Source organism: Sciurus vulgaris (genome assembly GCF_902686455.1).
Source record: "Sciurus vulgaris genome assembly, chromosome: 19".
NCBI classification, from domain to species: domain Eukaryota; kingdom Metazoa; phylum Chordata; class Mammalia; order Rodentia; family Sciuridae; genus Sciurus; species Sciurus vulgaris.
In genome coordinates, this window is record NC_136480.1 from 14158904 (window position 1) to 14181165 (window position 22262).

At 44.9% G+C, this 22262-nt stretch overlaps 1 protein-coding gene and 1 long non-coding RNA gene across 6 annotated transcripts in view; one reads left to right on the top strand and one right to left on the bottom strand.

Annotated features, from left to right (window-relative positions):
* Positions 1-10205: 10205 nt before the first annotated feature.
* LOC306650312 (histone-lysine N-methyltransferase SETMAR) lies at positions 10206-21452 on the bottom strand. The gene is made up of 2 exons (XM_079122213.1): positions 21315-21452; positions 10206-12475 (listed from the first exon to the last, which is right to left on the bottom strand). The coding sequence occupies exons 1-2, from the start codon at positions 21429-21431 to the stop codon at positions 11690-11692; spliced, it is 903 nt and encodes a 300-aa protein (XP_078978339.1). The 5' UTR covers positions 21432-21452; the 3' UTR covers positions 10206-11689.
* A 90-nt stretch (positions 21453-21542) lies between these two features.
* The window catches only part of LOC306650319, a 510857-nt gene continuing 510137 nt past the window's right edge, over positions 21543-22262 (top strand). For all 5 annotated transcript variants that reach the window (XR_013760863.1, XR_013760864.1, XR_013760865.1 and 2 more), the window contains exon 1: positions 21543-21669. This is a non-coding gene — a long non-coding RNA (uncharacterized lncRNA). The remainder of the gene's footprint in view (positions 21670-22262) is intronic.

Below are 22262 nucleotides of genomic sequence, written 5' to 3' on the forward strand. Positions count from 1 at the left end.
CCAGTGTACCTGTAGGAAAGTAAGTAGGACTCCTACGTGTTTGCAAGGTGCCTGGGGTGACAGGGCTGAATGAGGCAGAATCAGGACTCAGACATTTTTGCAATCTTTGTCCTATTGTTTCATCGAATCTGCAGTTTTATTCTGAATTTGGGGTGGGAAGAGGTGGATCAACTAGAGAATTACTAGGGCAAGAGATAGCCTCCAGGAGAAAAAAGGCGAGGAATGAGGAGGTGGAATGGATCAGTGGTTGGAACGTGGGCTCTGGAGCTGGACTGTCTAGGTTTAATTTCTCATCCTACCACTTAGTGGATTGGTGACTTTGGTCATGAGTTGCTAAGCCTATTCTTCAGATTTTGAAAATTAAGTGAAAGTACTTCTAGGAAAGGTGGAGTCGAGGCAGGAGGGTTGACATAGTTCAGGGTAATCTACATGTGAATCTCTGACCTGCTTTAAACCCATTGCAAACTCTCAAGGTTGGTGCTTAGTCCATTGCAGTATCTTAATATGGACATATTGTGTGGCCACACAATTTTGAAAGAAATGTTCTCATCACACCCCCCCACCCCCCCCATGTACACTTCTTCTTTTTTTTTTAAACAAAAGAATCAAGTGACTCTGAAGAAGTGGGTTTGTTTTGGGGGTGGCGTGGAGAAGGCTGAGTACATGGGTCACAGGCCTCCCTGGAAATGACGACGACCCCATCCATGGTCCACTCTCAGCTCATTGTGCCAGGCTCACATCCGAAAGGAGCGAGTGGAGGATGGAGCCCGGCGTGGGCTGCCTCCAGACCCCTCTGCAGAAGTCCGCGGGCGGACGTCCTCATCCTCCTAAGATCGAGTCCCCGGTCTTTGGAGACCATGCTGGAGTCCGTAGTCGCTTCTCCCAGTTCTGCCCACGGGCTCGACCGCAGGCACGGGGTCCTAAGACCGTTCGGGGCCACTTCTGCGGGCACAGCGCTTCTGCTCAGGGACACGCGTGGGGCTGCAGCTCTGCAGGGGCATCACTGAGACCAGCCACGTTCCCAGCGGGAGTCTGTACTTAGGAGCGAAGCCTTTGCTTCAGGAGTATCAGGAGGCTCAAGGCCGATCTTGGGTATTGGCCTGTGGGCTTTCGGCTTCCAACAGGCTTCGTGGGGCCCTCCCTGTGCTGCCATCTCTGGGGACTTTTTTCTGTGAAATGTCAGTTTGGAGTAGTTTCATGTGTACTGTTCCCCCTCTAGTGGCAGGATCGTTTTTTGTTTGTTTGTATTTTTATAGGTTTTGTTCTTTTTTTTTTTTTTTTAATCAATGATTAAAGTTGGAGAATCATTACTTTAGGGGAGCTGTGGATTTGGGAAGGTTGGGAGGAGCAGGTAAGAGATCCCTGGAATGACTTCTCATCTTTTCACTATTTTCTAAACTACTTCAACTGCCTTTATTTATCTCTTTCTTTAGGTACCAGGAATTGAACCCAGGGCTTAACCACTGAGCCACATCAATATAGCATTAATGTGTTATATTAAAGCATATACTTATCTTTTTCTTTAGAGACAGGGTCTCACTGGGTTGTTTAGGTCCTCTCTAAGCTGCTGAGGCTGGCTTTGAACTCAACAATCCTCCTGCCTCAGCCTCCTCAGTCACTGGAATTACAGGCATGCACTACAGTGACTGGCTTCTACGGCCTTTGTGAAGAATTATTCCTAAACATCGTTTCTTTTAGACAAAAGTCTGTGTAATTATGTTTTAATTATCAACAATAAAATGCATAAGAACAGATGTAGGAGTCACTCATTATTTGACTTCTGTTCCTCTCAAACCCATTCAGTAGGTTACTAATATCAATAGTTAGCTCATCTTGCCAGATTTTTTTCTATGCATTTATAAGTGTATATGATACATGTAGATTGATATATAGTGAACACTGATTTTTTGTAAACATATACACATATAGTCACACACAGAAATCATATATAAATAGGTACATTTTGTATATAGTTTTTATAAACAAAATGGAACTGGACTGGGGATGTAGCTCTATGGGAGAGTGCCTGCTTAGCATGTTTGATGCCCTGGGTTCAATTCCTAGCACCCTAAAAAACAAGTCATGTACTATAAATATTATTCACTCACTATTTTGTACACCTTATGAACATACTATATAGGTGCAGCACATATGATTTTTAATTTTTTCCACGGTTTTACTGGTGCATTATAGTTGTATGTAATGATGGGCTTTGTTACGTATTCTTACATGCACATATCACTTGCTAGCACTTGCCCCCCTCCCTCCCTATCTCCTACTTCCTGCTCCCCTTCCTCTATTGTCTCCCTTTGATTTTTATGAGATTTCTCCCTTCTTTTTCTTTTTCTTCTTTAGCTGGTTTAGCTCATTTGAAAATAACTGAATTGGGGTTGAAGCTATAGTTCTTTGCTAGAATGTGTGAGGCACTAGCAAAAAGAAAAAAAAAATCTAGTTAATTTATTTAAGCATTCCGTGATTGATGAATTTTTTGATTATTTACAGTTTTCATTGTTAAAATATGTTCTAAGAAACCTAGTTGTATCTATTTGTTTGTTGGCCAATTTGTGCAAATATTGCTATGGTATATAAACTCCTGGGAGTCTTAACTGCTGTATTAAAGCATATGATTATCTTTTTGTTATTATGGTGCTGGGGATCAAACTCAGCGCCTCACATGTGCTTGGCAAGCAGTGTACCACTGAGCTACACACCCTGCCCCAGTGGATATTTTAAATAGTAACTGATATTACCGCCCTCTGAAAAGATGGTAGGAATTTACATTCCCACACCCAGGGAATCTGCAGCATTATAATAGTTCTTTGTCCTAAAATGAATCTGAAGACAGCCAAGGTAGCTTGGCAGAGGAGATCCTCTTCAGAAACAGTTGTTGGGGGAATGAATGAAATCAAACAGGTCATGTGGCCCAGCGCTGGCACCTCCCTGCTTTCTGTGGCTGACATTCAACCCTAGGCATCAGATCAGTTCAGTCTTGGTTGCGAAAGACAGCAGCCTGCAAAAGTGATTAGGGTTAATGCAATCAGGCTTCATGAGTAAACCGCTTCCACTCTCTTTGCCCACCATCCACAGTGATCTCCTAACTGGCTCAAGTTACTGTTTTGCTGCTCTCCCTGTGGTTCGGTGACTGGAGCCCCTCACAAGGTTCGTAATTCCAACCTTTCCTACATATGGCTTGGTTGGGCTCCCTCTGACCTCATGTGCCCTGGACTGTTGTTGTCTCTCTTTTTTTGAAATCTAGTTTGAAAACCAGGGACCTGATATATCTAGTCTCATCAGCTTCCCCCCCTAACCCTCCCTTCTCCCCACACTCTGATCGTTCTGAGAGCTGGTCCCTGGACCAGGCCTGACTTGTGTTAGAAGTAACTGGGGGAGATTGTTCAAGATGTGCTTTCCTGTGCCCTCCCCCTAGAAAGCTAAGTTCACCTACTAACACGAGGCCTGGGATTATATAGTTTCACATCCCCCTTCTCAGCCCTAAGCTGTGGGGCCTCTTGTTTCTGGGGAGCTTTAGTTGAATCATCTGTAAAATGAGGACTATAGTGAGCTCTCCTGCAGGGGAAGGGAGGGTTAGGAGGAAGGAGGAGAGCAGCTCCTGGTAGACACTGCTGCGTCCATCTTGATGGCCCTATTACTGGAATTTCCTTGTCCTCTGTCTCCTGACTCTCTTCTGAATAACAGGAAACCAGTCGGGAGGAAGGTAAGGCCGAGAAAGACGAGCCAGGCCCCTTGCGTGGGCCTGCTGCAGAGCTGTCATCTGACATTCATGGAGGACTCTTCTCTCTAGAATTCTGTAAATAGGGCCCAGGTCTGAAGCTGGTCAGATGTGATTCAGGAGTGATTTGTACTTTATAGTGCTTTTGACAACGAGGACAGAGGCCTTACCACAGGATCGAACGAAGAACCTTGACAATAGCAGGTAATGTGGTGGGCACTTACTAAATGTGAGCAATGACCTCAGCTTTTGGCATTTGTTGGGACTGACAACCTGAAATCAACCTGCTTGCAGTTTCTTGATCTATACGAGGATCTGCTTGACACATGCTTTCTTGGCTGGAACCTGTGGATTTTGCAATATGAACTTGGAGCTTTGGGACTTTTATGTCCTATAATCCCTATAAGACTCTTATAAGTGGGGTTTGTGAAAAGGGATAAATGATGACTTTCTAACCTGTAATGTTCCCATGAGGGGCATTATTTATAAATGAGTAAACTGAAACTGGGATTGGAGTATTCCTAGTGAATTTTTTCTTAAAGAAATAGTGCAAAGAACACTTATTATATATTTTGTAGCAGTGTCCAGGGAAGAGACAAGGAGTTTAACCAGCCTCAGAAATATGAATATAATGGCAAAAAGACAGAAATATTTAAATAGAAATAAAAAATAATAAAGTGTTTAAAATGGGGAAGGAGGGGCAGGAATTGTGACTCAGTACAGCCCTCGCCTAGCATGAGAGAGGCACTGGGTTCAATCCTAAGCACCACACAAAAATAAATTAAAAAAGGTATTGTGTCCATCTACAACTAAAAAAAAAAAGAGAGAAAAGAAAAATTAAAAAAAATAAAATGGGGAAGGAATCCATTTGATCTTTGGCCAGTGGCAGATGACAAATGAATACTTGTCATAATTTAACCCATTCTTAATGACAGGTGCCCAGGCCTCCCTTGCTTGAGCCTTACAAGTCTCCCAAGATTTTGAATTTTTTTCAAATTCTTTTTTTTTTTTTTTTTTTGTGGTGCTGGAGATCGAACCCAGGGCCTTGTGCATGCAAGGCAAGCACTCTACCGACTGAGCTATCGCCCCAGCCCTTGAATTTTTTTAAAACTAATTTTTATTTGATATAATTATCATGTTCTGAAAACAAAACACTTTTTGTTCATTTGGTAGATTAAAAAATAAAGATGTGTGTGTGTGTGTGTGTGTGTGTGTGTGTTTCATCTGTCTACAAATCTGTTTTTATCAGGACTAGAGAAATACTCCCGACTCCTCGACGTACGTTCGAAGCCTGTTGCTCCATATTCCTTTTCCTTTTTGATTTGTTCCTTGCACATTCCTTTTCAAACACCCAGACATCCTTCCTCTCCGGGCTCATCACCCTAAGCACCTCTGCTTCAGGCAGGCGCACACTTGAATCGACTCGCTGTGTCTACACTTCTGATCAGACTCTCCTTTGTGTCGCCGCTCCTCTTTTCTCCTTTTCATTTTGTCATCGCAGTGGCAGAGCCTGTGGTTGAGGTGCACCAACCTGGCAGGATGCTGGTGCACTTCCTGGCAATCGTGCCAGCCCGTGTTGTTTCTTCTTTTTGGTGCAACCAGCTCAGAAGGGGACATTTCTCTTAAGGAACTTTGAATCAGTTTCTGACAGTCAGATATTCAGAGAGGCATGCCCTGGAGTACGTGCTGGAGCACGGACATCTCCTTCTGCTGGGAACTGCGTGGGGGATGTCAACGTGTGTACAGAGAGAAGAGAAATGAAGCAGTTGCAGATGTCTATCTTTTTTAACTGCACCTCAGCTTTTGAGAAGAAAGCATCAAAGTGGTAAATGCTCCGTGTCTGAGGCCGTCATGTCCTACCAGTCATTTCTCTTCTGTGTTTGAGAAGTGCTCAATTCATCCAGTTACATAAGCAGAGTCTGCAGAGCCTTCTTCAACTCAAATGTTCTCTTACCCCTGAGTGTAGTGCATCTCTTGGTCCTGTCCCTGTGGCCACTTACATACTTACTCTGTTTTTCTCCATCTTTACTGATTAAAGATACTGTTTTAGTCCTTTTCACCACTGTGACCCAGAGACGCGACAGGGACAGGAACAACATAGAGGAGAAGAAGTTTATTTGGGGCTCTCGCTTTCAGAGTTCTCAGCCCATGTAGATGCTGCTCCATAGCTCTGGGCCCAGAGTGAGGCAGAACATCAAGGCAGAGGAAAGCAACTCAGGACATGGCTGCCAGGAGGCAGCTTCACTCACTAGGGACAAAATAGTCACCCCAAAGACAACCCCAGTACTACCTCCAGCTACACCCTGCCTGCTTACAATTACTACCCAGTTAACCCCTATCAATAGACTAATTTCCCGCTCGAGTCATGTCACCTTTAAAAGTTCTTACATTGTCTCACAGGTGAGCTTTTGGGGACACCTCATGCCTAGACCATAACTTACTGCATTACTCTGAACAGCCTCCTAAGGGCTCTACCTGAACCCTGTCTGACAGCTTCCCCCTGCCCCAAAGCAAGCCCTTCTCCTTATGCAGCCATATTTTTAAATGTAAGTACCGTGTCATCCTCGTCCTGCCCAGATTCCATCACTGGCTTCCTGTGTACTCTCCTGAGGAACATAAGCCATAACATGCATTCCCGAAAAGACGCGGCTCACAAAGACTCTGCATACGGATAACACGGCCGAGGCAGCAAGTGGTGAGCACCTTGCGAAGGGGCAGAGGTTAAGTGGCACCGCTGCCTGTGCTTCCCCCGTGCCCAGCAGTGGTGCTCCGGGTGGGGTCTCAGCAGGGCATCCCCTGGACGCTGGCTCGAAGTGCACAGTCCCAGGCACCTCCCATAGCTGCTCAGTCAGAACCTTTAGGAATCTGGAGCCAAGCAGGCTGTGTTTTCTTTAGCAAGCCTGCTGGGAGATTTGGATGGGTGCCAGAATTTAAGAACAGCGGTGTTGAGGATGTTGTGTGCACTACTGCATCCCCTGAAAGATTTCTTCCTCTCATTGCCAAGAGTGCCTTCAGCCCACGTACCCAAACCTCTCTCCAGGGGCAGACCATAGCAGATGACAGGTCGGGACAGGCAAGTGGAGGCCCCACCGGGGCTGCAGTGTGGAGCAACCCTGAAGGGCCATCTCACTTCAGAGCCCCTTGGAGGTCAGCTGGGATGAGAACCCCCCTCAACTTTGTCCAGTCTTCCTCCTTCCATTCCATTCCACAGGGGTTGATCTTAGCAGCATCCCATACTAATCACCTTCCTGTGCTTGTCCTAAGAGTCTGCTTCCTCTGGGGCCTGTTTAGGAACAGGAGAGCTACCCACATGGGCCAGGTTCTAAAAGGAGGAAGGGAGGAGAGACTGGGTAGTAGGAGAGAAGGCAGGCTCCCTTATTTTAGGTATTTCGCAGCCCTGTAAACAAGCCTGGAGATGGAGTTTTAAGACATTCCAGCAATATCCAAAACAACATCAGGATGAGGAAAACAGAATTTTCTGCAAAGAAGGCAAAGGTAAGTACAGCACTAAGTAAAAGTCACACCCTGCAAGGCCCTCAAGGCTAAGTTAAGCCACCAGCTCCTGAAGCTTCCTCCAGAAGGTAACGCCATTGTCAAGGTGAAGGTGAGGGTGAGCTTGGGTTTTCAAGGTGAGCCTCAGAGAAATGAAGGGAAAGAGAGGTGAGGCGCAGAGGTGGGCAGGGACTGTCTGGTCAGGTTTAGAAGTTTGGTTGTCACCATGAGTGACGAGCAGTCATCAGAGACTGAAGAGTCCAGAATGCATTGTAGGGAATGGGTAGAAGGGAGAATGTCACAGCTGGAGGCTGAGATGCTGTGACAAGGAGGAATTGACTGGGGTGTAAAGTAGCCTCTGTTTAATAATTTGACATCCATTACTTGGACTCTCATACCAGCCTCATCAGGAAAGTGGATTCCTTCCCGCCCTCAGAGCCTCGAGGCAAGGAGGGTCTGTGGGAGAAGCACATGCAACATGTGGGAACATTAAAAGTCAAAAGTATTTTTAGGGAAATTCAGCGAGAACATCCTCACAAGGATGAAGACTGTGATGGGCTGACAGATCTGACTCCATGAGAACGTTACAGGCCAGACTCTAAGGGAAATGACTAAACAGACTCCATGTTGCTCTGAGACTCCATGTTATGTAGGAAATAAGCTTCTCCCATGGGAACACCCACCTCTGTGCCCATCCTCAGTTACTTGGTGTGACATGTTTAATAATATACAATGGCAACTCCTGTGTAGTAAAGAATTGCTCTCTTTTGATTACTATTGCTACTAAACAATGTACCATGTGAACAGTGATTGTGTGGATGTTAGTAACCATTCTTTAGTTTGTACTAGGTAAGGGTCATTCTGACCCACTTCCCCCTGTCGATGATCTCATGATGTTAATGTGTAATTTCGAATCATAGCAACAGGCACTTATGATTGATGTGATTTTTGGTATAAGAACCCCTATAACCCTGTGGTTGGGGCTGTTCTCCCAATAGCCATTTTTTTTGGGGCATTGTGTGAGACAGTCAGTCGGCCAGCTGAATAAAGACTCTCAGATTTGGACTTCTCAGTGGTGATCGGTCTGTTCTTAAGTTGCACCCCATAACAAGGACCATACAGGAAGCTTGGGTTTTATGTGACTTGAAGTTGGCAAAAGTAAGGGATCTGTTTAATCATCTTTGCTCATGCCTGGGCATGCAGCTCACCCAATGGTATTCTGATCGTCAACAAAATAATGACCTGATTCATAAGTCCTTATATATTTTCCCATAAAATTTGTTTTTCATGCCTTTCAGTGAAATTATAAGTTGTATTGTTATAAATAAGATTTTCACGTAGTTGTTTGGTTCATGATCATACCAAACAACCATCTTTTTTGAAGCATTGTAGCTCTTTGATAGTTTTTTTTTTTTAATTTAATTTAATAAGAAAACTTTACTCTGCTGAGACAGAGTTGACAACCAACCATTAAAAAAATTTGTTTTTGTACTGAGGCTTGAACCCAGGGACATTTTACCACTGATCTATATCCTTACTCCATTTTGGTTTTTTATTTCAAAACATGGTCTTGCTGAGTTACTTACGGCCTTGCTAAGTTGTTGAGGCTGGCCCTGAACTTCCAGTCCTCTTGCCTCAGCCTCTTGAGTTGCTGTAATTACAGGCTTGTGCCACCATGCCAGGCTGAAAGCATGAATTTTATATATCACGCTCAAATATTTTAACAGGTCATATATGATAAATTATTATTTCGGTTGGGTGTGGTGGTGCATGCCTGTAATTCCAGTGACTGAGGCTGAGACAGGAGGACTGCAAGTTTGAGGTGAGCCTCAGCAACTTAGCAAGACCCTCTCTCAAAATAAAAAGGATAAGGATGTAGTTCAGTGGTAAAGCATCTCTGGGTTTGATCCCCAGTAGAAAAAAAAATTCACACAACAAAAACATTTTAATTTCATCATATAAACTACTATCACTACTGTGATTTTCTCTAGCTCTATACTAAATACTAATACTAAATGTGTAAATATGCAAATATAAAAGTAATATGAATTGTTTAATATTGCAAAATATTTCTCAGCCTCCATGTGCAACTGTGATGAATACCTTGCTGGTTTGAGAATACCTTTGAAATCACAAACAGGAACAGGAAGAAAACTGACATCCTACATGAAAGAAGAATAGACACGGTCATTCAAGTGTCAGTCGTATCAATGTCCAGAGAATGGGTCTGGCAAGTGAACAGACTTACTTATTTTCTTATCAAACCAAGCCCTTCTGCTTTTCCCACTCTGTCTGCAGTCCAAAGCACTGTCCATCTCTGATGGCTATTGGCCCAGTCCACAAATGTCACCCAGCATTAGGCACAGTTGTTTTGTTTTGTGACAAGCAAGTGGAGAAGCATTTTGATGGGGCCTAAAGTGTGTTAGTCCTGAAACGAACATTCAGAGTTACAGACTGCCAGTTTCCAAGTGAAAGGCACCCACGTGGGACACTATCCTCCTCCTCCTTCCCTTCCTCTTCTGCTTCCTCTTCTTAAAGTAACTCCTAAACCCACCCCCCACCACCCCACACCCTAGCAACTGCTGAGCTTCTCTATCAACCGTATTGCCTATTCTGGATATTGCATATGAACACAATCATACTGTATATGATATTGTGTCTGGCATCTTTCATTTAGAAAAATGTTTCCAATTTATGCATGATGTTTTCAATTTCAATGTTTTCAATTTATCCATCATGACATATATCAGCATTCATTCCTTTTTATGGTCACATAGTATTCCCTGCATGGATACCACATTTTGTATATCACATTCATTCATCAATTACTAGTCATTTGGGTGCTGTTCACTTTTTTGCTATTATGAATGATGTTGCTTGAAAATTAATGCACAAGTTTTGTTGTGTTTTATACCAGGTATTAAACCCAGGGGCGCTTAACCACTGAGCCACATCCCCGGTCCTTTTCTGTATTTTATTTAGAGTATTGTTGTTGTAAGGAAGGTAGAAATCTTTGTTTCTCCAGAACTTTGAGATTAAACCTCCATGTCCTTCTGTGGTGTTGACAGGGTTATTTTTGTGTTATTAATATATGAAGTGAGGCCGTTTGAAATTTCGAAACATAACTACAAGGTCTAGAGTACAGCCAACTGTAGCATAAAAATTTTACAACGTGCTTCCTTTGATGCCTTTTAGTTATAACATGGAAGTCACTTTCATGGTTACATTTTTTGTCATTGATGGTGGCTATCAGGGTTTCAGTGGGTATTTTAGTCAGCTTTTTCGCTGCTGTGACCAAAGGACCTGACCAGAACAACTGTAAAGGAGGAAAGGTCATTTGGGGGGCTCACGGATTTAGAGGTTTTAGTCCATAAAGGCCAGCTGTATTCCTCAGGGCTCAAGGTGACGCTGAACATCATGGTGGAAGGGTGTGGTAGAGGGAAGCAGCTCGCATCATGGTGATTAGGAAGCAGAGAGAGACTCTACTCTCCAGGTAAAAATATATACCCCACAGCCGACCCCCAATGAGCCACTTCCTCCAGCCACACCCCACTGCCTCTAGTTCTGACTCAGTTAATCCCATGAGGGATTAATCCAGTGATTAGGTTAAGACTATAAACCAATCATTTCTCCGCCAAACCTTTTTGCATTGTCTCATGTGAGCTTCTGGGGGACACCACATCTAAACCATAACAGTGGGTGATAACTAATCATGCCCTTTCCTTAATGATGTTTAAAAATGAACAAGAAATAAGATGCACGACTCAGACAGAAAAAAATCAGCCTTATTACTGATAAAATCAGTTGGCAAGAACCAACTTTAGGTCCTAAGGCTTAGGTGTGCACTCACAAGGGTTTTCCTGAATCATGATTAGATTTGGTGCAAGTGTACAGTAATAGTAGCTTAAATAAAGGAGAGACTATTTCTCACCCAAAAGTGCAAAGGTATCAGATCATAACCAATAGCATTTTCTACAGTACCAGACAGCCATGCTCTTCTGTTTTTGTTGATTTCTATTTGTGACCCTTTCCTAGGGTCAGTATGGAGTTTAGAATGGCTGCCCTGGCTCCAGCCTTCATGTATACATTCCATCTTACAGGACGAAAGAGAGGGAAGGACACACCACTTTTGCTTCTGTCCCATAAGCTAGAACATAATCACCTAGCCACATCTAACTACGAAGGCAAGTACTCTGGTTAGTCATTACCTAGGAAAAAATGAGGATTCTATTGTAAAAGCGGGGAGGAAGGAGACTGGTGGACAACTTGCAGTCTCTGCCACATTCCTGAGGTAAATGATGCAGCCAGGCAGACAAGCACTGGCCTCCTGCAAGCTGCCTGGCACCAGCAGACGTCCCTCGAGGGGAAGGTGCTGACGGGAAGGCAGAAGTGGGTCCTGCGAGCCAGGCGTGCGGGGGCCCTCTGATGCCCGCGCCCGGCGCGAGGCGGTGGGTGGGAGCTGCCGTCCTAATGGCTGTCTGGCTCTCCTAAGGTGCGGAACAGTGAACTGTCGTAGGGCAGGAAGGCCACGCAGGACCTGGCGCGGCAGTAACAGGGTTTCCGCGGTTTCTCGTCATCTGGCCCTGCCTCGTCTTCACCGTCCACTTGATTAAGAAACCTTCCCGAGTAGTCGTAGGAGAGTTCTTCTCCCGGCAAAATGTCCTTGGCTGCAAAAAGTGCCAACTTGGGCACCATGGAGTCGACTCGGACGGGAATCATCAGGAGGTTGGGCTCACAGGAGTGATTGAGGAACCTTCCCGCGTTCCCCACGTGGGTGGGGTCCACGAAGGTCTCCATCACCGGCCCGGCACCGTGCTCCCGGACCGCGAGGATGTAGTTGGGGTCCCGGGCAGTCTGCGCGCGCGCTCTGCGCCGCGCCTCGGAGGGTCCCAGCACCTCCCCCGCGTACTCGCAGACGAACCTCCCCGCGGGAATGCGCTCCAGGGCGCGCAGCCCCCAGCCCTTCCTCTCCGTCAGGAACACCTGCAGCGGGAACTGCAGGCCGCGCTGCACCACCCGGTTGCCGCAGCGCTCGCCGCAGCCGCACAGGACGTTGCACTCGAAGACCGGCCTGGCGTGCTTGGCGTCCGAGCCCAGAGCTCTGAGGCGCCCGCCGCCATCGTAGTGCTCCCCGCGGCGCAGGCAGGAGCAGGTGCCGGGGACGCAGGGGCCCGCGACGCACGTGCACCCGGGAAAGGTGATTTCAGCGGGGTCCACGTCTGCTCCGGGTCCCAGCACGTGATCCGGGGTGTACTGTAAAGACAGGCGAGAGGATTTGCCATATTTCACAAACACACACACACACACACACACACATGTATATGCACACACAAATATATGCACATCTATAGATATATATGACATACAGCACACACACGTATATGCACACACAAATATATGCACATCTATAGATATATATGATATACAGCACACACGTATATGCACACACAAATATATGCACATCTATAGATATATATGACATACAGCACACACGTATATGCACACACAAATATATGCACATCTATAGATATATATGGTATACATCGGGTACATATTATATATGATATCCTGTAGCTTTTGGCTTGGAGACTTCCTAATTCTAGCCTACATAAAAGTTAGGACAGAACAAAACAAAGCTAACAAAACATAATACACTAAAATACTGCCTGAAAAGCTGTCTCTCCAATTTAAAAGATTTTGATTTTTAGATTTAAATGTGTGTGGTTTTATTTTAGGAATAAGGATAACAATGAGAAAAAGATACTTTCTCTCTTATCAGAAATTGAAAGCTCTGGAACTTATTTTGTTTCCCTTTTAACTTTTTTTCCTAACTCAGGATGTTAGGAAAATCTGGGCTGAATTTCACGTTTGCATGCAGTTCAGTGTTTTGTCTTAGGGTTTGCTCTCTTTATCAGATAATGCATATACATGTTTTTACTGTCATTTACTTCAGGTCCTTTCTGGGGGTCAACTGACAAATCAGTTGCAGACAAAATTTCAAAAAAATGGTATTTTTCACATAGATATTAATAAATTCATTATAAATGGAATATATATATGTAAATTGTTATTATTAAATGAGAAAGGGATAAAAAGGGATAATATGAACTTATTTACTACTTTTGGTACCTGACTTTCAAAACATGTTTATAAAATGTCATGGAAAACCCTAAGGCTAAGATCTGTGTGAATCCCGATCTCTGGTCACCTCCTCCCTGTCATTGTGACACATGTTTTCAAACCCTGAAGACTGAAGTGTCCTTCAGGAGCCTGGCATGTTTATTTATGTATAGAATAATTCTTGCTTATATGGAATTTAACTCATTTATTTATACCTGCCTCCTTCCAAAAAGGACTTAATGAGATTTACAAAGAGGTAAGATAAATGAACTGGTAAGAAGAGTGAGGTATGCTGTGGGCTTGATAAATGTCCCTCAAAGACCCATATCCCCCTAAAGCCTTGATAAATGACCCACAAAGGCTTGGCCCCCAACCTGTGGTGCTACTGGGAGGTGGTGGGACCTTTAAGGGGTTGGCCTCCTGAGGGGAAGTTAAGTCATGTGTGTGTCCTCACATGGTTATTGGAACCCCGGCCTCTTCCTGTCTCTCTTTTGCTTGTCACTCCCACGAGGTGAGTAGCCTCCTCTATGAAGTGCTCCCACCATGATGTTCTGCCTTATTACAGGCCAAAGAGCAATGGAGCCATTGAACCGCACACTGAAACCTCCAAAACTGTGAGCCAAAATAAACCTTTCTTTTTTTAAAGTTCATTATCTCAGGTATTTTGTTACAGTAGCAGAAAGCTGTCTAACACAAAGTGAGTGGGGAAATAAAAACAAGCCAGTTCATCGATCTTAGACATACAATGTGTGGAATAGAAGCAGGCTCTCAGTTCCACCTGAGTGCAGCCACTTCCAGGATGGACGTATGATTAGATGCAAGGCTTGCTCTCTCTGTAAGGGGTAATCTCACTGCCTAGAAACAGCACTGACTTTCTAGTATTGGAACCTGAGAAAAATTCCACCCGTGTCCTTCGGAACCATTCTCTTCCAGGAAGTGGTTTCCCGGGACGAAAGGCCACTGGCCTGCTGTCCCTTGTTGGGTTTGGGCAGTTCTGCAAGGCACCGGCAGCACGGCCTTTCATTTGAGGATAGATTTTAGAGCTCCGGGAGGAATATGTGCACACGGCACATCCTTCATTAGTGGAGTCGGTGCTCCACTGATACTTCGCCTCCCCACCAGGCTTTGACAGGCACTGAAGAGCATGCAGTTCCACCCTGCGGGGGCCCCAGCACACCCAGGCGGCAAAGTGCAGAACCCTATGCTTTAAAAAAAATGCTGCGCCGGGAGCGGGGGAGGATTGACATCTCCGGTGAGATGGGGAGGGTGCTGGTGGGGGTACCTGAGGGGGCGGGGGTGTGGGTGAAAGGCCTGTGTGTGCTTCTAACAGCATTAGCTCAGCAGGGATGCTCTACAGGGATGAAGGCAGGCTTGGAGAAAGATGCCCCGTCAGTCAAATTCAACCAGCGCCAGCCATCTCACCTCTCTCACAGAAGTTACTTCTGGCTTTTTCAAGATTCAGAGTTGAAATGCAAATGGCCACCCAGGCATTGTAAGAGGGACTCTTCCAGCCCGCCTTTGCAGTACTGAGGATTGAACCGAGGGAGCTCCAACACTGACCTACCTCCCCAGCCTTTTATTTTATTTTATTTATTTATTTATTTATTTATTTATTTATTTATTTATTTATTTATTTATTTATTTATTTATTTATTTATTTATTTTTTTTTTTTATTTTTGAGTCAAGCAAGGTCTTGCTGAGTTGCAGAGGCTGATCTTGACTTTCGATCCTCCTGCCTCAGCCTCCTGAGTCACTGGGATTACAGGTGTGCACCACCAGATCTGACAAGAGGTACTTATAAAATGAAGATTTTACCATCTCTTTGTGAAGTTTTCAAGAAGAATTCTTGTAAATTGATTTTTTTAATGTACTACAGAAATCACTGAACTCTAAAATATTTTTTGACATAGACAATACCTTTTAAAATCAAGTCTGACTTATTGCAGTTTTCTAACCAGAAGAACATATTATTTGTTGCTGAAAAATAGTTTCATTTGCTTATTTTTACTTACAAATCCAGAAAAATGAGAGTTTAATTTTTTTTTGAAAAGATATTGTAAAAAACATACTATTAAAACGTTCTAAAATGTGGGGGCTGGGGTTGTAGCTCAGTGGTAGAGCGCTTGCCTAGCATATGTGAGGCACTGGGTTTGATCCTCAGCTCCACATGAAAATAAATGAATAAAAATATTGTGTCCATCTACAACTAAAAACCAATATTTTTAAAAAAGATTCTAAAATGTTATATTTTTAAGGGATGGGGGTATATCTCAGTAGTAGAACACCTATAGCACGTGAGGCTCTGTTCAAAACTCAGTTCGTGAAGAAGGAGTAGGGTGGGGAGGAAAGTGATATATATATATATATATTTTTTTTTTTTTTTTTAATTCTGCAGTTAAATTTGAAGCACAATCTAACATGCTTTAGGGCCTTAGGTTTCAAGCGATAGTTAATTCCAAATGAGTTGCAGGTAACTTCAGAGGGTAAGACAGGCTTCTAGGTACATTTCCTGTTTAAAAAGAAGACATTGTTTTCACAGGTGTGGTCTCAGACCCTGACACAGTGACGGGTGGGAATCATTTCACCTTCCTTTGTCCCCGTCTTCTCCATGATGTGGGCAGCGCAGCATGCATGGCAGCCCTGGGCACGTGTTTCTGCCTACCCAGCCTCCACTCCTTTCCTTTTGATGCCACGGCCCCGACTCTCCCCAGCAGAACCCTCTCTGCTTTGGCCTCTGTGGTTCGGATGAGGGTCCCGTTGGATGGGGCTCTAGACCTGGTTAAACAGAACATGGCTCGTTCTCTGCAACACTGCTCAGTTGATGGGAGGACATGCAACCTGAGTTGGACCCTGCAGCACGATCTTGGGACTCGTGCTGAAACACGTGGAGGAGCAGCATCCTCTTCCCGCTGAGTTGTGGAACCAGAGTGTCTGCCTGGCATCCTTACATCGGCCACATAGACGGACGTACTGCATGGGCAGCAGACCCCAGGAAGGGGAAGCTGGGGAGTCAGAGAGAACGTGGTGGGAGGCGCATCCGATGGACGGTTAGAGGCTTGGATCCAGGCATGCCTACCCACTTCTGGACTTCCCTGTTACGTGAGGCAATTCATTCCCTCTTTCTCTTGAGGCAGTTTGTGTTATGTTTGTTTCTTGCAAACAAACGAGTCCTGACTGATACAGTAGGGTGGAAGTTGAGAATGGTTCTAGGCAATGGCTGGAAAACCGAGTCAAAGATGTCAATGGCCAGAGAGCAAGCAGTGAGGTGTCCAGATGAAAGAAGAAACTGGAGCAGAGTGTGCTGGAGGCCACACAGAAAACAAGTGACTCCCAGGTGCAGCGGTGCATGCCTATAATCCCAGTGGCTCAGGAGGCTGAGGCAGGAGGATCACGTATTTGAGGCCAACCTCAGCAATTTAGCAAGACCCTGTCTCAAAATAAAAGATAAAAAGGGCTGGGGATCCAGCTTGTGGTAAAGCACCTTTAGGTTCAATCCCCAGTTCCAAAAGAAAACAAAAACAAAAACAGAAAAGACAAAGAAAAAGAATACTCATAACTGTGGCTGGGAACAGCTGTGAGAGCTTCTTAGTGCAGAATATGGCCTGTCCTAAAGGAGACACATACAGAGCCAGGCCTGTAAGCATGGTAACTGGGCACATGACCTCAGATCAGCAGTGATGACAGGGATGATACTCACTCTTGGGGCGGTAATCATGAACTAGATAGAAAACACGGTACTCAGTGCTGGGCACTTGTTTTAAAATTTTAGCTTCTCCCAATTCTTCTAGGTATTATTTTTAGAGGTAATATTTATAACATATTTCTGGCAAATTAGCCCCTCTACACAATTCTTGATCTACCTCATAGGCTGCTGTAAAGGAAAATAAAATGAAAGAGTCCATGTAAAGAGCTTACTCTAGTGGTGGGCACATAAGTAGTCCATAAAAAACACACAGGCAGTGTAGGAGGACGGTAAAAGAGAAGGTTCTGGAGTTACACTCTCCAGCTCCAAACAGCCAAAACTGGGTCTGGGAATTACTTTCCTATTACTTATCCATTTGGAGTGTTGAAAAGCCAAGCGCTGACCCAGCCCAGACTTCTTTCATTCATTAACAAATACTGTTTTAATACCTGCCATGGACACGTGCTGGGATGGGGAACCAGCCAGAAAAACACAGAGGAGAACATGAAGAATGGGATTTTTATCATTTCTTGCACTGTTACAACAGAAGCTTCTTTGTGTGCATCCAAGTACTGAATTGCTCAGGCAAGAGGAGGGAACATGCCAAATGGTCAATGCAAAATGATGCCCTGGAAACTGGATCCTGGAAGCGCTGGGTGGAGGTTTCAAGTTTTTGTTTTTGTTTTTATAAAAGAAAATTGAGAATTTTTAAAAAATAATAATTACCCAAGAAGCCCAAATGGAAACAGGAGACAGCGTGTTGAAGAGTAAATCTACTTTGGTACTCTTGCCCACACTTCTCTGAAGCAGATCAGCCTTGATTGACAGCTTGAACTTCGGGTTTGAGTGTTCCTGAGTGCAGGGCTACGCTCCTCTGATCGTACTAAGTGTGAAGTTCTCGTCTTTTACACCAATAGAACAAGCATGGTCATGAGGTCTGGGATGGGCCTGATGATGGGGTGGGTTCTTATCCAGAGTCCTGGGCACAGGGCAGGGGCTGAGGAGCTACTTCCTGATTGCTGGATTGCAGGTCTTGATAACCTTTAACTGGAAGTTTGGCTTTTGGAGTCACATTCTGTATCAAAGCCCCAGAAACTTGAATATGACCCACATGATATCCTGGGCTTAAAACCTGTGCCTCAATTCTGGATCTTAAAAAGTGCTGTGAAAATCTTCTTTCCTTTTTTGGTTGCGCTGAAACCCTAGCTACAAGAATCTTTGTACTTGGCCTCTAGTGTCATAAGTTTGTTTTTGCTCCAAGCAGTTATTAGGAGACTGCCAGCCACATAATTCTCATCAAGGTCCACTTGAGATCTTAAAAACAACGTTTGAAGCTGGTTTCAGAGACCTGAAAAATGACTACATCTGACTCTTAGCTCAAGAAAATCAACTAATTTATTTTCTCCTTGGCTTTCCACACTGATGACATGATGGTATGCTTGTTTCCAACTTGAACATTCGAATGTGCTTTTTGCCTTTTTGCACAGTCCCCAAAGCAAACCAGACACAAAGTTATTTTTACCTTGCGTTTTTCATGCCTTAATTCTTAAGTGTGCATACTTCTGTGAAGAAAGGGTTTGGCAAAAACAAGCTGTTCTGACCTTTTATAAGACTGGTTTTGTGCTCCCTGAATATATGGAAGAAAATTAGCTGAGGTGGGCTGGGATGTAGCTCTGTGGTGGAGTGCTTGCCTAGCATGTGGGAGGCCCTGGGTTCCATCCCTAGAACCACAAGCAAAACCATTGGTTGCACACACTGTAAGGCTTGTCTTTCAAGTGTATCCAGCATGTTTTAGTTTCTGGGTAAGACTCCACTCCTTGGGGAAAGGATCCTATCTTCTTGTACTCTCTATCCAGAGTTGTGCACACATACAGGTAGCTAGAATATGGTCGGAGTGTGTTTCCATCTCTCGATTGTCATTTTTGCCATCAACAGCAGTCTGAGATCGATAACAAGACTTCCCTTTGTCTTTTTCCTCCCCCATTTTAAAAAAATACCTTTATTTTATTTATTTATTTTTATGTGGTGCTGAGGATCGAGCCCAGGGCCTCACATATGCCAGGTAAGCGCTCTGCCACTGAGCCCCGGCCCCAGCCCCTTCCTCCCCCACTTTAAAACAGACAAGTATTTAATTTAATGTGCATTTTGAAAACTGTAACTAGCACATCAAACCCCATAATTTATAGACATTAACGATTATGATGATTCTAGAGACGATACATGAATTAATTCATTCTTGTGTTAATTTCATCCTTAAGATAAACTGAATTATTTTATTTTTTTTAGATGAGGTCTTCCTATGTTGCCCAGATGGTCTTGAACTTGTGATCCTCCTGTCTCAGCCTCCTGAGCTGTTGGGATTATAGGTATAGCACCACCACACTCAGTTCGAAGTGGCACAAATACTTAGTTAAAACTAATAAAAGATCACTCAGTTGTTAACTCTTTGAGGGCTGGAAGAACATTTCTTTGCTCATTGTGTTCTCTGGGCTTCAGCTCACCACCTACATACATTTAGTTCTCAATAAATATTGGAATCTAATTAATGGGATAGAACTGTCATCTATCGTGTTAGATGTCTCTTAAGTAAAAATGCAAAATCCATAAGGGCAACCAAGCCCTTTCTACACCTCTTTGAAACCCTAGGGTGGAAACTGTGATTCTCATCAGCTTATGGGCCTAGCCTAATGGTACCTGGCCCATTATAGACACTCCATTATGGTTATATAAAGAAACACACATCAGTGTTCAGTGTTGCATCCAGCAACATTTGGTCTTCAATAATCTTTCAGGGATTAGTGTTTCACAGGGTGCCAGCCATTTGTATTGTTGTTAACCATATCCTGCCAATACAAATACTGGCAGTTGTATTATTGGCTGTAAACCATTGTTTGAGAGACTAATAACCACTTCTGATATTAATATCCTACTATGCTCTTTGAAAATTGCTACTGAATTTGTCAACTCATTTGAAATTCATGACAACTCTAGGTAGAAGAAAAGACACACAGGGCTCAATTTTAATATTGGATGTGAAAGGGCTATAAATATTTAGATTAGGGGCTGGGTTGTGGCTCAGTGACAGAGAGCTTGCTTAGCATGTGTGAGGCACTGGGTTCCATTCTCAGCACCACATATAAATAAATGAATAAAAATAAAGGCCTATCAACATCTATAAAGAATATTTTAAAAAATTAAATCATTTTCATTTTGCAGATGAAAAAACTAAGGCTCTGAAATAACTAAGATGGCTAAGCTCTGAACCTCACTCTCCCAACAGCACTTCACGTTGACATACTTTTTAAAAAAATTTCTTTGTCATTGTGAATTCCTCAGGCAACTTTTATGCCAAGATCAGAGGGGTGTGAAAGTTAGAGAAAGGTCTTTGAGATAGTAATAGTAGTGAGCATTATTGAGTTCTATCGGCAGACCAGGAATTTTACTGTAATTCTCAAAGTCTTTGGGAACAGAGGTACTATTATTTAAACGGAACACTGGAGGACTTTAATGCTTCACAAAGGTAATTTGTGTTTGCCTAAGACCTCGCAGCATGAGGAAGACCTCGGTCAAGACTCTAGGGGCTGTTTTTAACATTGGGAGAGATCCATTAATAGGCCTTAAGCCTTATGTCACACACGAGGCACCTGAGACCAGAGAGGTACCTGATTTTATTTTCCCCGGATGTGAGAATGCAATCAGTTGCATTCTGAGGACAGGCCTGGACAAAAAGCCAGGTTGTAAAGGATCTTTCCAAGGGACCTTGGGAAGCCTCTAGTTTTTCACATCAGGCAATTGCCAGCCTAGGGACAGAAGAGGACAAAATCCTTGCTAAGATCTTAAAGACAGGTTCATAGAAAAAGACCCAAGCCTGTGCATTTCTGAACTTTTCCCAGGAGCCAATAGCTACGTGGTTGGGTAAGAAAAAAAGTCTGGCTAAATCGCCTGCAGAGTAAGTTTGAGAAATGCCACCAGGTGGGGGCGCTCACGCCTACCTGTCACAACCATCTAGCCCCGCCCCCATGACAGTGCGCCGGGCCCGCCCTCGGGGACGGCCCGCAGATCTCTTGGCCTTCGAGCCCCGCCCCTTCGCTCCATCGGCCGTCTAGCCCCGCCCCTGCCCTCAGCCGTCTTAGCCGCCTAGCCCTGCCCCTATCTGGGAGGGCGCCGGCCCCGCCCTCGGGCACTGCCCTCAGCTCTTAGCCGTCGAGCCCCGCCCCTTCGCTCCGTCCATCAGCCGTCTAGCCCCGCCCCTGCCCTCAGCTCTCCCGGCCGCCTAGCCCCGCCCCTACCTGGAAGGGCGCCGGCCACGCCCCCGGGGGCCAGGCGCTCACGGGCAAGTTCTCCAGGCCGCGCGCTACGTCCAGCTCTTCTGTCAGGGCCTCGGTCTCTTTCTCAGACGCTGCCATCCCGAAAGGCCGCTTTTTCGCCACAACTTTCGCGAGCCTTTAGCGGCCTCACGCGGCGCCACCTGCGCTGACACCCTTGAGCCCCGCGGAGGATGCTGGGAGCTGTGGGCCCCGCGTCCCCGCTGCCTCACGGGAGTTGTGGTTTCCCGCCTCTCCCCTCAGCTTTCCTCCAAGTGCTTGGTCTGGCTCCGCTTGTTCTGAGCCAAGTGCACACCAGCTCAAAACAAAACCGTGTAAGGTACGGACAAGCCGTGGGGAGCACGAAATGGCGTGCTCGGAATTTTCCTGCCAGCGCTGGGGAGGGGCCCTGTCGGGCGTGGACCTGGAGAGGCCGCTGCTGCAGGTGTCCGAGGCTTGGCAGGCGTTTGCTGGAGTGGAGGGAGGGAGAAACGCACGCCTGGGCTTTTGAAGGCCTGGCACTTGCTGGGAAGTTGGATGACGTGAGCTAGTGCTTGTGCCCAGGAGGCAGAATAGCCTTTTGGGGTCCCATGGGGATTTTGTGTTGGTAGAGCCCACTCCCTGATGGAGATGTCAGTTCCCTGAAGCTTCCCCTCCCTCTCCCAGACCTGCGCAAAAAAGGTAGGAAAGGATTCCCAGTCTCCAGATTTCTGAATCCAGTGCAATATCGCAAGCCTTAGCTAATCTCGCGGTTCTGATGTCTTGCTTCTCCTAGGATTTTTTTTTTTTTTTTTTTTTTTTTTTTTTTTGGCACCAGGGATTGAACCCAAGGCCACTTAGCCATTGAGCCATACCCCCAAGCCCCTTTTACAATTTATATTTAGAAACAGGGTCTCACTTGGTTGCTTAGGACCTCGCTCAATTGCTGAGACT

Coding starts and splice junctions, on each gene's coding strand:
- LOC306650312 (XM_079122213.1), bottom strand. CDS start 21,431: ATGGCAGCGTCTGAGAAAGAGACCGAGGCCCTGACAGAAGAGCTGGAC. Junction 12,476..21,314: donor CGTGGCCGGCGCCCTTCCAG/GTAGGGGCGGGG, acceptor CTGTCTTTACAG/TACACCCCGGATCACGTGCT.